We start from the raw sequence: 12,418 nt of genomic DNA, 5'->3' as shown, positions 1-12,418 counted from the left end.
GAACGTGGTGTTGGGAGATAGGTATTTACCCAACTTAGGTCAACTTTTGTGCAGTGTTTAGGTTAGGATCGCCATTAAGGATCACACTTGACATGTCACTACAGTACTTATACACACTTAGTCTTAAAAAAAAAACAATATCTCGTTATCTTTGGACCCCTGAGACCTGAAATGACTATTGAAGCCGTGTGTCCCTGGGTGTGCTGAAAGAGTAGAACCGAAGGAAAGTGTGTCAGCAAGGTTGGGGTTTGTTATTGATGTCAGCTGATCGGCATTCGTGACGTGACATCGGCTCTCCCTCAAGGCCAGGTAATTGTTGTTTTAGGCCGATATAAAACAGGGCTCAAATATTTTCCCCGGGTCGCTTGCCAGAGACCACTGCGGGACATTCAGTATTCCGATAATAGTTAAGATTTTTTCGTCCGGTAGAGTGACAGGTTCAGAGTGTTTTCCATGCAGGCACCACTCTTCCTCAGAAGCCTGGAGGACCACAATCCGCTCTTCGACGTCAAGATACAGAGGCCCTGTGTCCTAGTAGGAAAATGATACTCTTTCCGGAGACTTATGCCCTCTGATAGTGAAGATCATGGCGCCTGTATCAAGTAATACAGCAAGTTAGACAGGTCTTGACAACACTTCATTGAAGAAGGGGTGTAGCCTGTTAAAGGACCGTCCTACATCTTGCCATTCGTAACATAATATTTGTAGTGAGAGAGAGAGAGAGAGAGAGAGAGAGAGAGAGAGAGAGAGAGAGAGAGAGAGAGAGAGAGTTCTCATATAAGTTTTCATTGACTCAGGGACGTACAGTACAGAACACTACCTCCCAGGACGGCTCCCGCTGGCTGTTGTCTATTTTGTCACACAAGGAACAATGATATGTTGATGATCACTCCACGTAAAGGTGATCAACTGATCACTAACTTAAATGTGATCAACTGATCACTCCACGTGAATGTAATCAACTGATCACTCCACGTAAAGGTGATCACTCCACGTGAATGATCAACTGATCACTCCACGTAAAGGTGATCACTCCACTTAAATGTGATCAACTGATCACCCCACGTAAAAGGTGATCACCCACTTAAAGGTGATCACTCCACTTAAAGGTGATCAACTGATCACTCCACGTAAAGGTGATCAACTGATCACTCCACTTAAATGTGATCAACTGATCACTCCACGTCAACTGATCACTCCACTTAAATGTGATCAACTGATCACTCCACGTAAAGGTGATCAACTGATCACTCCACTTAAATGTGATCAACTGATCACTCCACGTAAAGGTGATCAACTGATCACTCCACTTAAATGTGATCAACTGATCACTCCACGTAAAGGTGATCAACTGATCACTCCACTTAAATGTGATCAACTGATCACTCCACGTAAAGGTGATCACTCCACGTGAATGTGATCAACTGATCACTCCACGTAAAGGTGATAACTCCTCGTTTGACCCAGAAGACTTTTTAATGAGTGTGGCCCGAGCGTGAGGCAGCGGACCCTGTTGTCACGCATCAGCCACACAGGTTCAGGCAGGATTGGTGGAGTTTAACTTGTCTATTTTCTTTCATTCTGTAGATTATTGTCTAGATATTTGTGAACCAGTCGGGATATTTTATTTAGTCTAACCTGACTTACATTACTACACACTCACCACTCGCACACGACACCACACATTTATTCCTTCCAACACGCTCTCACCACACTCACCACACCACCACAGACTCACCACACCACCACACACTCACCACACACTCACCACTCGCACACGACACCACACATTTATTCCTTCCAACACGCTCTCACCACACTCACCACACCACCACAGACTCACCACACCACCACACACTCACCACACACCACCACACACTCGTACTTACCACCAATGTTAGTGTCAGAGGTCTGATTTCTCGAGACTAAAATTATTTTTTAATAACAAGAAATTTTTTAGTGTAGATAAATGCAATAACCTAACCTAACCTAACCTAACCTAACCTAACCTAACCTAACTTAACCTAACCAGTCTATCTTTAACCTAACCAAAGACATACCTACCTTAACCTAAATATGCAGACACCTAGCCTGGTCTAACCTAACCTGTAATTGTTTAGTTGCTGTAGTGAAGGTAGGATAGTGTTTTCAGCTTCAGTAGTAGTAGTAATTTGAAGAAAAAAAGTAGCTATAGCGCAGGAGGTGGGCGCCTCGAACTGGTTAACTACGTTACCGATAAGGGCAAATGGTTTCAGTCTCAATAAACAAGAATTTACAGATGCCATTGCTCTAAGGTACGGTAGGCCAGTAGAAGGTTTGCCCTCCCAATGTGTGTGTGGCTCTTCCTATGACGTCGATCACGCCATGGTGTGCAAGAAAGGGGGCTTCATATGCATGAGGCATGACGAAGTAAGGGATCTCACAGCAAATATGTTGAAGGAAATCTGCCGTGATGTCAGGGTAGAACCGACCCTCCTTCCATTGGACAGTGAGATTTACCAACATAGGACTTCAAACACATCCAACGAAGCCTGTGTTGACGTCAGTGCTCGAGGATTCTGGACGCGGGGACAGTCAGCATTTTTCGACATCAATATTTTTTATCCCATGGCCACATGTCACCGTAACCTAGCTCTCGATGCTGCACACAGGAGGAACGAGAACGACAAGATAAGGGCATATGGGGAGAGAATTCAGAACATTGATCAAGGCAGCTTCACTCCTCTAGTGTTCACAACCTCTGGTGGGATGGGACCAAGTGCAAGATACTTCTACGCCAGACTCGCGGAGGTGATATCCAAACTGAAGCAGCAGCCCAGAAGTTGTGTTACAGCCTGGATGAGATGTCGACTGTCCTTCTCTCTCCTTAGGTCGGCTTTGCTCTGCCTCAGAGGAACGAGAGCATCGGTCCCAAAGCCGACAACAGTTGCAGATATTGACTATAAGGCTACAGTCAGTGAATGCCACATAAATTTACGGCTGAACTAACCCAACACAGATAGGATAGCTACTTATGTATTAGGATATTTAATATTAAGGTAATAAAATGGTGGCGAAGGTGTGGCTATTGGGGGAAGCTGGAGGCCATTTAAAAAAAAGAAGAAAAAAGTAGTAGTAGTAGGTGAAGTAATTCCATCAGGTATAGTAGTAGTAGTAGTATCAGGCATTGGACGGGGCAGGGGGAAAGGAGCCGTCGTGTGTGTAGTGAGGCGAGGGGCAGGTGCTGCTGAAGTGTCGGGGCGGGAGAAGGGCGCTGGTGCCAGGGATTCTACTGCAGGTGGTGGCACAGAAGCGTGGTCGTCTTTTACTGGGGGGTGGGAGGGGGGTCGTAACTCTCCTTCATTCCATTTCTCCTTCTTCCACCTCTTCTTTCTTCTCCCCTCTCATTATTTTAACGTATTCATTTCCTTCACACACACACACACACACACACACGCCATCTCCCTCATTTGTTACATTCTTTCTCTTCCTTTCCTCCACTTTTTTCTCTCTTCTCTGTTCCCATACTTCATCCACCCCCTACCTTCCCTCTCCTCGCCTCCTCCTTATCCTCCTCCGTACCAAGCATCCATCTGTGTGCATTTATGTATTATGATTGACTATTATGTTTTATCACCATCCCTCGAGTCTCTCTCTCTCTCTTAACAGGCTCATCACACTATTGTACAGATTAACCCATTGTGTCCGTCTGCCTGTCTTCCATGTCTGTCCAACGGGAAGTGTGGGAAGAGTATGGTGGGTATAGGCAAACTGTCGTGTTAGTCCAATATATATACAGTATATATATTTCTCTTCTGATTATTAATATATATATATATATTTTTTTTTTGGGGGGGGGGCAAATTTTTTCATGAAGTTTGGATAACCACATTTAACAAACGCCATAAGAAATTGGTTAAAAGCTTTTCCTTAATATGTTTACTGGACTGTCTGGATTACCCTAATATGAGAGGTCAAAGGTCAAGAGTCATTTATTCCTAACGTGTTTTTGAAGATAGATATTTTTGCTGTAATTTATGTTTTTATTATTATTGTGTGTAGGGGCCTCTCTCTCTCTCTCTCAGAGCGTTTAGACCTCTGCCACCTACACTTGCGGCGCTATTGTGTTCACCTTCGACCACGGTGGTGACAACAATAGTCCTGGTCTTTAGGTCTGCTGCCAAAGGAACTCACTCTAAGGTTGCATGAATCAGGTGGCGGTGTGTGAATTAAAAACACACTCCGTCGTGTAGATTAGAAAACCGTATATCTAGGGACAGTTTCGTGTTTTTCTAGTTGATGCCACAAAGTTCTGGTCATATAACTCTCTTGCTTCCCTGCCGCTATTGTTTGCCACTGTTGCTCTAGTTTATCTTGCATCTTGCTGTTTCTTTTTCCTCTCTCGTCTCGCCGTTTTTACTTCGCAGTTTTGTGAATTTGTGTGGGTAGGAAAAATGCGTTTGAATTCATGGATCCCTCGCTCTCAAAATATATCTGGATCAACTGTAGATTAAGCACCCCAGTTTATTTCACCTGAAGATTAACCAAACCTAAACACTGACTTAACTTAGCTTAAACCCAACCTAATCCCTAGTTAAGTTAAACCAATAACCCCCCCCCCCACCCCTCTCAGATAAAGTTAGGTTGGTTAATCTAAAGGGAAAATAATCTGGGGTGTCTAATTTTCAGGTGATTCATACATCGTGTTAGAGTGAGGTGACGGGTTGGTGTGGGATGAAGGAGGCGTTGCTACTGCTTGTGTGAGGCGATGAGAATTGAATCAGATAGTTTCTTGACATCGTGTTGGTGGAGATGGGCAACAACCAACACCTCAGTCACACACAGTAGTAAGAGTGAGTGTGTGTGTGTGTGTGTGTGTGTGTGTGTGTAGCCATCCTACTGTAACAATATTAGCGAGAAAACGCTTAAAAGTGGGAAACACACACACGCACGCACACACACACACACACACACGCACACACACACACACACGCTGGCATGTGTATTATATTATAGTATACTAGTGGTCACCTACATGTATATAAGACGTCTATTATTATTATTACTACACATATATTATTATACATATTATTATTAATACTACATATTATTATCACACACACACATCACCACACACACATATTATTAGGTATACACACACACATCATCATTATTATCATCATTATTATCATCATTATTATCATTATTATTTATCATCATTATCATTATTATTATCATCATCATCACATATCAATATTATTATCATCATCATCATCACGTCGTCGTTACACACACATACACACATACACACACACACACATACACACACACACACACACACACACACACACACACACACACACACACACACACACACACACACATCAGCACACACACACACACACACCACACCACACACACACACACACACACACACACACACACACACACACACACACACACACACACACACACACACACACACACACACACACACACACACACACCACACCACACACACACATTATTCACATCACACACACACACACACACACACACACACACACACACACACACACACACACACATCAACACATTCACACACACAGCACACACACACACACACACACACACACACACACACACACACACACACACACACACACACACACACACACACACACACACACACACACACACACACACACATGCACACACACACACACACATTACTCACATTATTATTATTATTAATATTACTGCACACACACACACACATCAATATTACTGTCTCACTCACACACACACACACACACACACACACACACACATTACTATTATTTCTGCACACACACACACACACACACACACACACACACATTACACATTATTATTATTATTATTATATATTTCATCATGTTTCTTTTGCTTCCCACCTAACCTCCATTAGGTCTTTCTTCCTTCCCATTGTCTACACTTAAATCTTTTATCTCACTACATTATTCTGTTTCATCATTTATCTTTCTATCACTATGTTAATAAGTGTTATCTAACTTTGGGGAATAATTCTCCTCATCTCCCCTACTCTGTTCCCAGATGTACATGAATCATTAATACGCAATAATAATACTATGGCTACTACACTTCCTTAACGTGTACATGGACTTCTGCGTAGTCTTGCTAATTTTGTGTGGGATTCAACTTGCTTTTCCTTAAGTCTCTTTTTTCAGACTGAAGAGAGAGAGAAAGAGAAAGAGAGAGAGAGAGAGATTAATGGGAATTATTTATAAATGTGTGAGCCCTTGCCAGACAATTCTCTTAAGTCTGCACCTTAAATTAATTAGACACCTGGCAATTATTACACCTGTCATTTAGCTCACCTGAGAAATACACTTGACAGTATTTACACCAGTCAGTTGTATGGCTTAATTACATAATCTGTCAGATATAATAATATCTGTTGATTATTATTTGCTTCTCTATTTGTGGGATAAATTAGATAAAGCTTGCTTAGGGTAGTAGGTTGCTGTTATGTTACATGCCGTTGTTAGGAGGGAGTAATAGGTTAAGTTACGTTAGATTAGCTTAGGTTAGGTTAGGTTAGATTGTCGTTAGGGGCAGGTTAGGTTAAGTTACTAGATTAGCTTGGGTTAGGTTAGGTTACGTTAAGTTATGTTGCCGTTAGAGGTAGGTTAAGTTACGTTAGATTAGCTTGGGTTAGGTTAGGTTACGTTATGTTACGTTAGAGGTAGGTTAGGTTAAGTTACGTTAGATTAGGGCTGGGTTAGGTTAGGTTAGGTTAGGTTACGTTAGGTAGGTTAGGTTAAGTTACGTTAGATTAGCTTGGGTTAGGTTAGGTTAGGTTAGATTAGGTTAGATTACGTTAGGGGTAGGTTAGGTTAGATTACTTTAGGGTAGGTTAGGTTAGATTACGTTAGGGGTTGGTTAGATTAGATTACGTTAGGGTAGGTTAGATTGAGATTACGTTAGGGTAGGTTTGGTTAGGTTAGATTACGTTAGGCAGGTTAGGTTAGGTTAGATTACGTTAGGGTAGGTTAGGTGCAGATTACGTTAGGTTGGTTGATTACTACGTTAGGGTAGGTTAGGTTAGATTACGTTAGGGCAGGTTAGATTTTCAGATTACGTTAGGTAGGTTAGGTTAGGTTAGATTTTACGTTAGGGTAGGTTGAAGTTAGGTTAGATTGCTAGCAGGTTAGGTTAGATTACGTTAGGGGTTGGTTAGATTAGATTACGTTAGGGGTAGGTTAGATTAGATTACGTTAGGGGTAGGTTAGATTAGATTACGTTAGGGGTAGGTTAGGTTAGATTACGTTAGGGGCAGGTTAGGTCAAGGTCAGCCAGCGCTTAGGTCTCCTTCCACACCAGTCAAGTCGATGACATCACGTGAGCCAATCCTGCCCCTGTTAGGTTAGGTTAAGTGAGAATAATAATCGTTGTTTTTAATCACCAACTCCACCATCGCTAGCAACGTTAATCACCAAGAAATAAATATAATTATCATAATATGCTCTTATATTCTTAATACCTGTAGTTAGCTCCCGTGGTGCCACAATTATGGACACTACTCACAGGTGATGGCTGGCTGTGAAAATACCTCACTGTTACTTGTACAGTGACTTACTTTCTGTGTTAAATACACTTGGAAAACAATGAGATTAAAACTCAGGGCTGCTGCTTGTTTGACTGTCTCTCCGGCACTTGTATGAGGTTTATGGCTCTGTCCAATGTGGTCTGTCGGACACACACACACACACACACACACACACACATATATATATATATATATATATATATATATATATATATATATATATATATATATATATATACTCTCTCCTATATATATATATGTACCCACCCCTGAAGATGTAAGATACACAAGCGCTTGGGAACTTCGTGTTTCTTCTTCTTTCCTTGTGGTTATCAGCATGTGTGTATATATATATATATATATATATATATATATATATATATATATATGTATATATATATATATATATATATATATATATATATATATATATATATATATGCAAATAAATCACTGTAGGTGCGCGTGATCCAGGTATATGCTGATAACCACAAGGAAAAAAGAAAACACGAAGTTCTCAAGCGTTTTCGTGTAATTCACATCTCCTGTGTCAGAGGGTAGGTTAGATTTGGTCAAATTAAATGAAGGTTAGGTTTGGTTAGGGATAGGCTTGGCTAGATTAAGCTTGATCAAGTTAGGTTAGGTTAGGTTTGGTTAGCTATTGGGGCAAGATGGAGGTCCCTGGGTCTGGGATTCAGTCATATCCCATAACTCTCTCCCAAGGTGACGAGACGTACCGGTATGGCCAGCATAAGGACAGAACCAGACAATGTGATGTAGTCGTGGCCTGAATTAGTCTAGTATACAGACACATCTGGCAAGTTAGTAACGCTGTACCCATACCGGAACACTCAGCATGTAAACTTTGTGATAAACCTTTAAAGCATACACTTGAACACTATATTATTGAATGTTACACTGTCAAAGATTTCAGGCCACCTGGCTTATTGTATCATGAACTTTGTAATTACTACATTAAATCGGAGGTGCTTGAGGACATTCTTGCTGTTTATCTCACATTGATTAGTCCTCACATAGAATATGACTTATACTGTATGAACCACTGTTCTGTGTGGCAGTGAACAGTGACATCACCCACATGACTCTGACCTATATATACTGTTAATGAATATGATGTATTTCTTTGTGTATGAACCTCTGTCCTGTGTGGTAGTGAGCAGTGATACCACCCTCAGTGTCAAGACCTGACAGAATTACTCACAATAGACAAACTGTAATCCAAGCTTTGTCAATAAATTTGTTAACCGTTAGAAAATATCCCCAAGGTCCTGAGAACAGCGGTGAATAGGCTGTCAGGGTAACATACACAGAAACTCTACCTTCCTCCTCTCCCCCTTCTCTCTCTTCTCCCTCCTCCCTTTACCCCCTTCTCTCTCTTCCCCTTCTTCCCCTTTCTCTCCCCCTTCCTCCCTCTTCTCCCCTCCCTCTCTCTCTCCCCCTGTCTCGTCTCCCTCTCTGTCTTCTTCCCTCCCTCCTCCCACTTCCCAACAGATAAATCTTGGTCGACCATGAAGCTCAATACACCTCTACAGTAAAATATCCTTGTGTTTAGAGTCTTGTCGCCTATTGCATGTAATTACAAGTGCTATTTTATTTACCGGCACCCCAAAAATGTTGTTATACTCGTATGCCGTCTAATTATTAAGTGTATGACTGACTATTGTATAAGTCACAAGTGTGTGGAAATATACAGGTGTACTTAACTGGTGTGTGGAGATATGTAGGTGTACTTAACAGGTGTGTGGAGGTATGCAGGTGTATTTAGCAGGTGTGTGGATGTATGCATATGTACCAAACATGTGTGTGGAAGTATGCAGGTGTACTTAACTGGTGTGTGGAGGTATGCAGGTGTACTTAACAGGTGTGTGGATGTATGGATATGTACCAAACATGTGTGTGGAAGTATACAGATTACAGGTGTACTTAACAGGTGTGTGGAGGTATGCAGGTGTACTTTACAGGTGTGTGGAGGTATGCAGATGTACTTAGCAGGTGTGTGGAGGTATACATATATACCAAACTTGTGTGTGGAAGTATACAGGTGTACTTAATAAGTGTGTGGAGGTATACAGGTGTGTGGAGGTATGCAGGTGTACTAACAGGTGTGTTCTTCCCTCCCCAACAGATGTATGGTCGGTACACGAAGGATCTAAGTAAATACGCGAAACAAGAAGCGAAAAAGTTGAAGAAGGCTGGGGAGAAGTCATTTGACATCAACGCTACAGGTGGGTAGTACACGACAGGGAAGTAGTTCACGATAGATAGTACATGGGGAAGTATTTCACGATAGATAGTACATGGGGAAATATTTCACGATAGGTAGTACGTAATAGAATAGTACATAGTAGACATAGGCAAAGATAAGTGCCATAGAAGCTTTTGCACTGGTTCTGCTGTAGATGACGAGCTTGTTGTTATAATTCCCATAATGGTCAGTACTCGATACTTTTGATCTTCATGTAATAAATTATATTCTTATAAGATTGTACTAGTAATTTAGTTGTATATATTATAAACACATTTGCGTCACGCAGAAGTTTAGCTAAGATGGAATAACTGCTGCTGGAAATCTACTACGATTACCCAATGTGTGAATTACATGGTAAGTAGTTGATGTGAGGTAGCATATACGGAAGTAGTACGTGGTAGGTAGAATATGAGAGAAAGTACATAGTAGATAATGTAGAGGATTATTAAAAGGTAGGTAGTACTCTACATAATATACACGAAGCGGTATATGACAAGTACTACATGGGCAGTATTTTATAGTAGGTAGTACACGAGAGTAGGAGGCTACATTAGGAAGCAGTATATTGTAGGTAGTACATAGAGAAGTAGTACATGGTAGGTATAGTACATAGAGAAGTACTACATCTTAGGTAGTAAATAGAGAATCGGTACATCTTAAGTAGTACATCTAACAACATGTGGTTTATACAGTATTTATGCGCTGAACACACACATACACACACACAATAATGGCATCTAGGAACATTAAGCGAAGCGTGTGTTGTAGTGGTGACATAGCAAGCAAACACATGTGACGTACGCCAAGCATCCGAGGTATTGGCTATGACCAATAGTAGTCACAGGTGTTTACTGCTTGCTCCTACTTGTAGCCTTCAACACTAATGGCTCCCTGGTGGTGATGGCGGCGCAGTCAGTACTGGCGTAACTTTCCTTGTACGTTCATAAACATGGCTGGTGCTTCGCTTACTATTACTACTATTGATGATAAAGATAGACATAGTAAGCGTAATAATATTAATATATGACAAATAATCCGAATAATAATAATAATAATGATAATAATAATACACACCGAGGATATAAAATATACTGTAATTCTGTACAATAATACAGTGGTTACATACTTATGTATAATGCTGGTACACATTACAGTGCATATATACGAGTACACACAAACACCTGTATCGTGAGTACAAGGAAAAATTGTAAATAGGTTAATCTTGTAGTGAGGTGGCTGGCTCCAGGCCATTGGTTACACACACACACACACACACACACACACACACACACACACACAGTACAGGGCGTCGCCAATTTCAGAGCGACCAAATGCAGCACCTCAACATCTTGTAGACAAAAACAATGGTGGTGACCCAGCGGATTAACCCAACACTCGAGGGTCTCCTGCGATAATTCTACGCAGTTCAACATTTTGTCGATTCTTGAAGTTGTAAAGTTGTTTTTTATGTCGCCTGACGCAAGCACCGCCACGTTATCAGGCTAGAAGGACAACACCAACTCTGTTCTGGTGTAGTTTGAATACAATTGTTTAATGAGGATAATGGATGTTAATAATTTGGATCACCTAAAGATTAACCCTTCAACTTATTTCATCTGCTGCTTGGGGGTTAAAGTTAGGTTAGGTTAATTTGAAAATTAAATATCAAAAGTACAATACCATTGAGGAAACAAAGTAGGGAGGTGGTGCACGGCCCTAGATAAGACAGTACCCTCAACAGTATCACTATATAAAGTACATATAAATAGATAAACATATGGGTGTAGGACTAAAACATTTACCCAGAGTGAACATAAACTAAAAGGTAAGAATGAAAGCTAAAGTTAGAACTGTTAAGGTTTTTTATAGTGTGCCTTAAAAATGTTTATTTTCTTTGAAAAGATAACCCATAGAAAATTACGGGTATGGTCTGTAAGGATGACGCCTCTAACTCGAGTCTTTTTGCCAAACTCCAGTTTTTCTAACTTAAGATGTTTGTATTTAATTACTGTTACAAAGTCAAGTGCATTACAATTAAACTTGCGAGAAAATTTATCCTCCAAGAAAGTAAACACCGTATGTTTTTAAATCCAAGCTTCGAATGGAACTCGGCACTTGCAATTCGACACAATGTTTGTGTTTTTAAAGCTTCACATGATTACACGTACCTAAGAAAGTGGTTACTCACAGGAAACCTCTGCTTACTTAAGGCTACCTGTAACAGTACCTCTGTTAACCTACAGTAGTTCCGTGTCTCCCGAAACTAACAGTAGTATGCCAGTATCCAGTTGCTAACAGGTCACGTAACCCTGTTTCATGATACTGTATATGCCTAGAGTTTGTTAGTGATGATGCAACTTACTGGAATTTGTAACGATTGATTAGTTGTATAATTTGGGGGATTATATAGTGTGCCATGACTTATGGAAGTAACTTTGGAGTTTAGCTTAAGGATATTTCTCGTCAGAAATGTTGTATGAGCAGGGTCCAATTGTCAGCGGTTAAGGAACTATGTGTTTTTAAAGTTAAAGAGAGACTCAAATAATTAAAATGTTTAT

At 40.8% G+C, this 12,418-nt stretch overlaps 1 protein-coding gene across 5 annotated transcripts in view; it reads left to right on the top strand.

Moving 5' to 3' along the window:
* Positions 1-12,418, top strand: part of LOC121869191 (chloride channel protein 2-like) — a 136,901-nt gene that overhangs the window by 18,569 nt on the left and 105,914 nt on the right. For all 5 annotated transcript variants that reach the window (XM_042370423.1, XM_042370422.1, XM_042370425.1 and 2 more), the window contains exon 2: positions 9,738-9,837. In XM_042370423.1, the coding sequence (XP_042226357.1) occupies positions 9,738-9,837 (100 nt within the window). The remainder of the gene's footprint in view (positions 1-9,737; positions 9,838-12,418) is intronic.

This window comes from Homarus americanus, unplaced genomic scaffold (genome assembly GCF_018991925.1).
Source record: "Homarus americanus isolate GMGI-L3 unplaced genomic scaffold, GMGI_Hamer_2.0 scaffold25467, whole genome shotgun sequence".
NCBI classification, from domain to species: domain Eukaryota; kingdom Metazoa; phylum Arthropoda; class Malacostraca; order Decapoda; family Nephropidae; genus Homarus; species Homarus americanus.
This window is presented reverse-complemented; position numbering and strand designations above follow the sequence as displayed.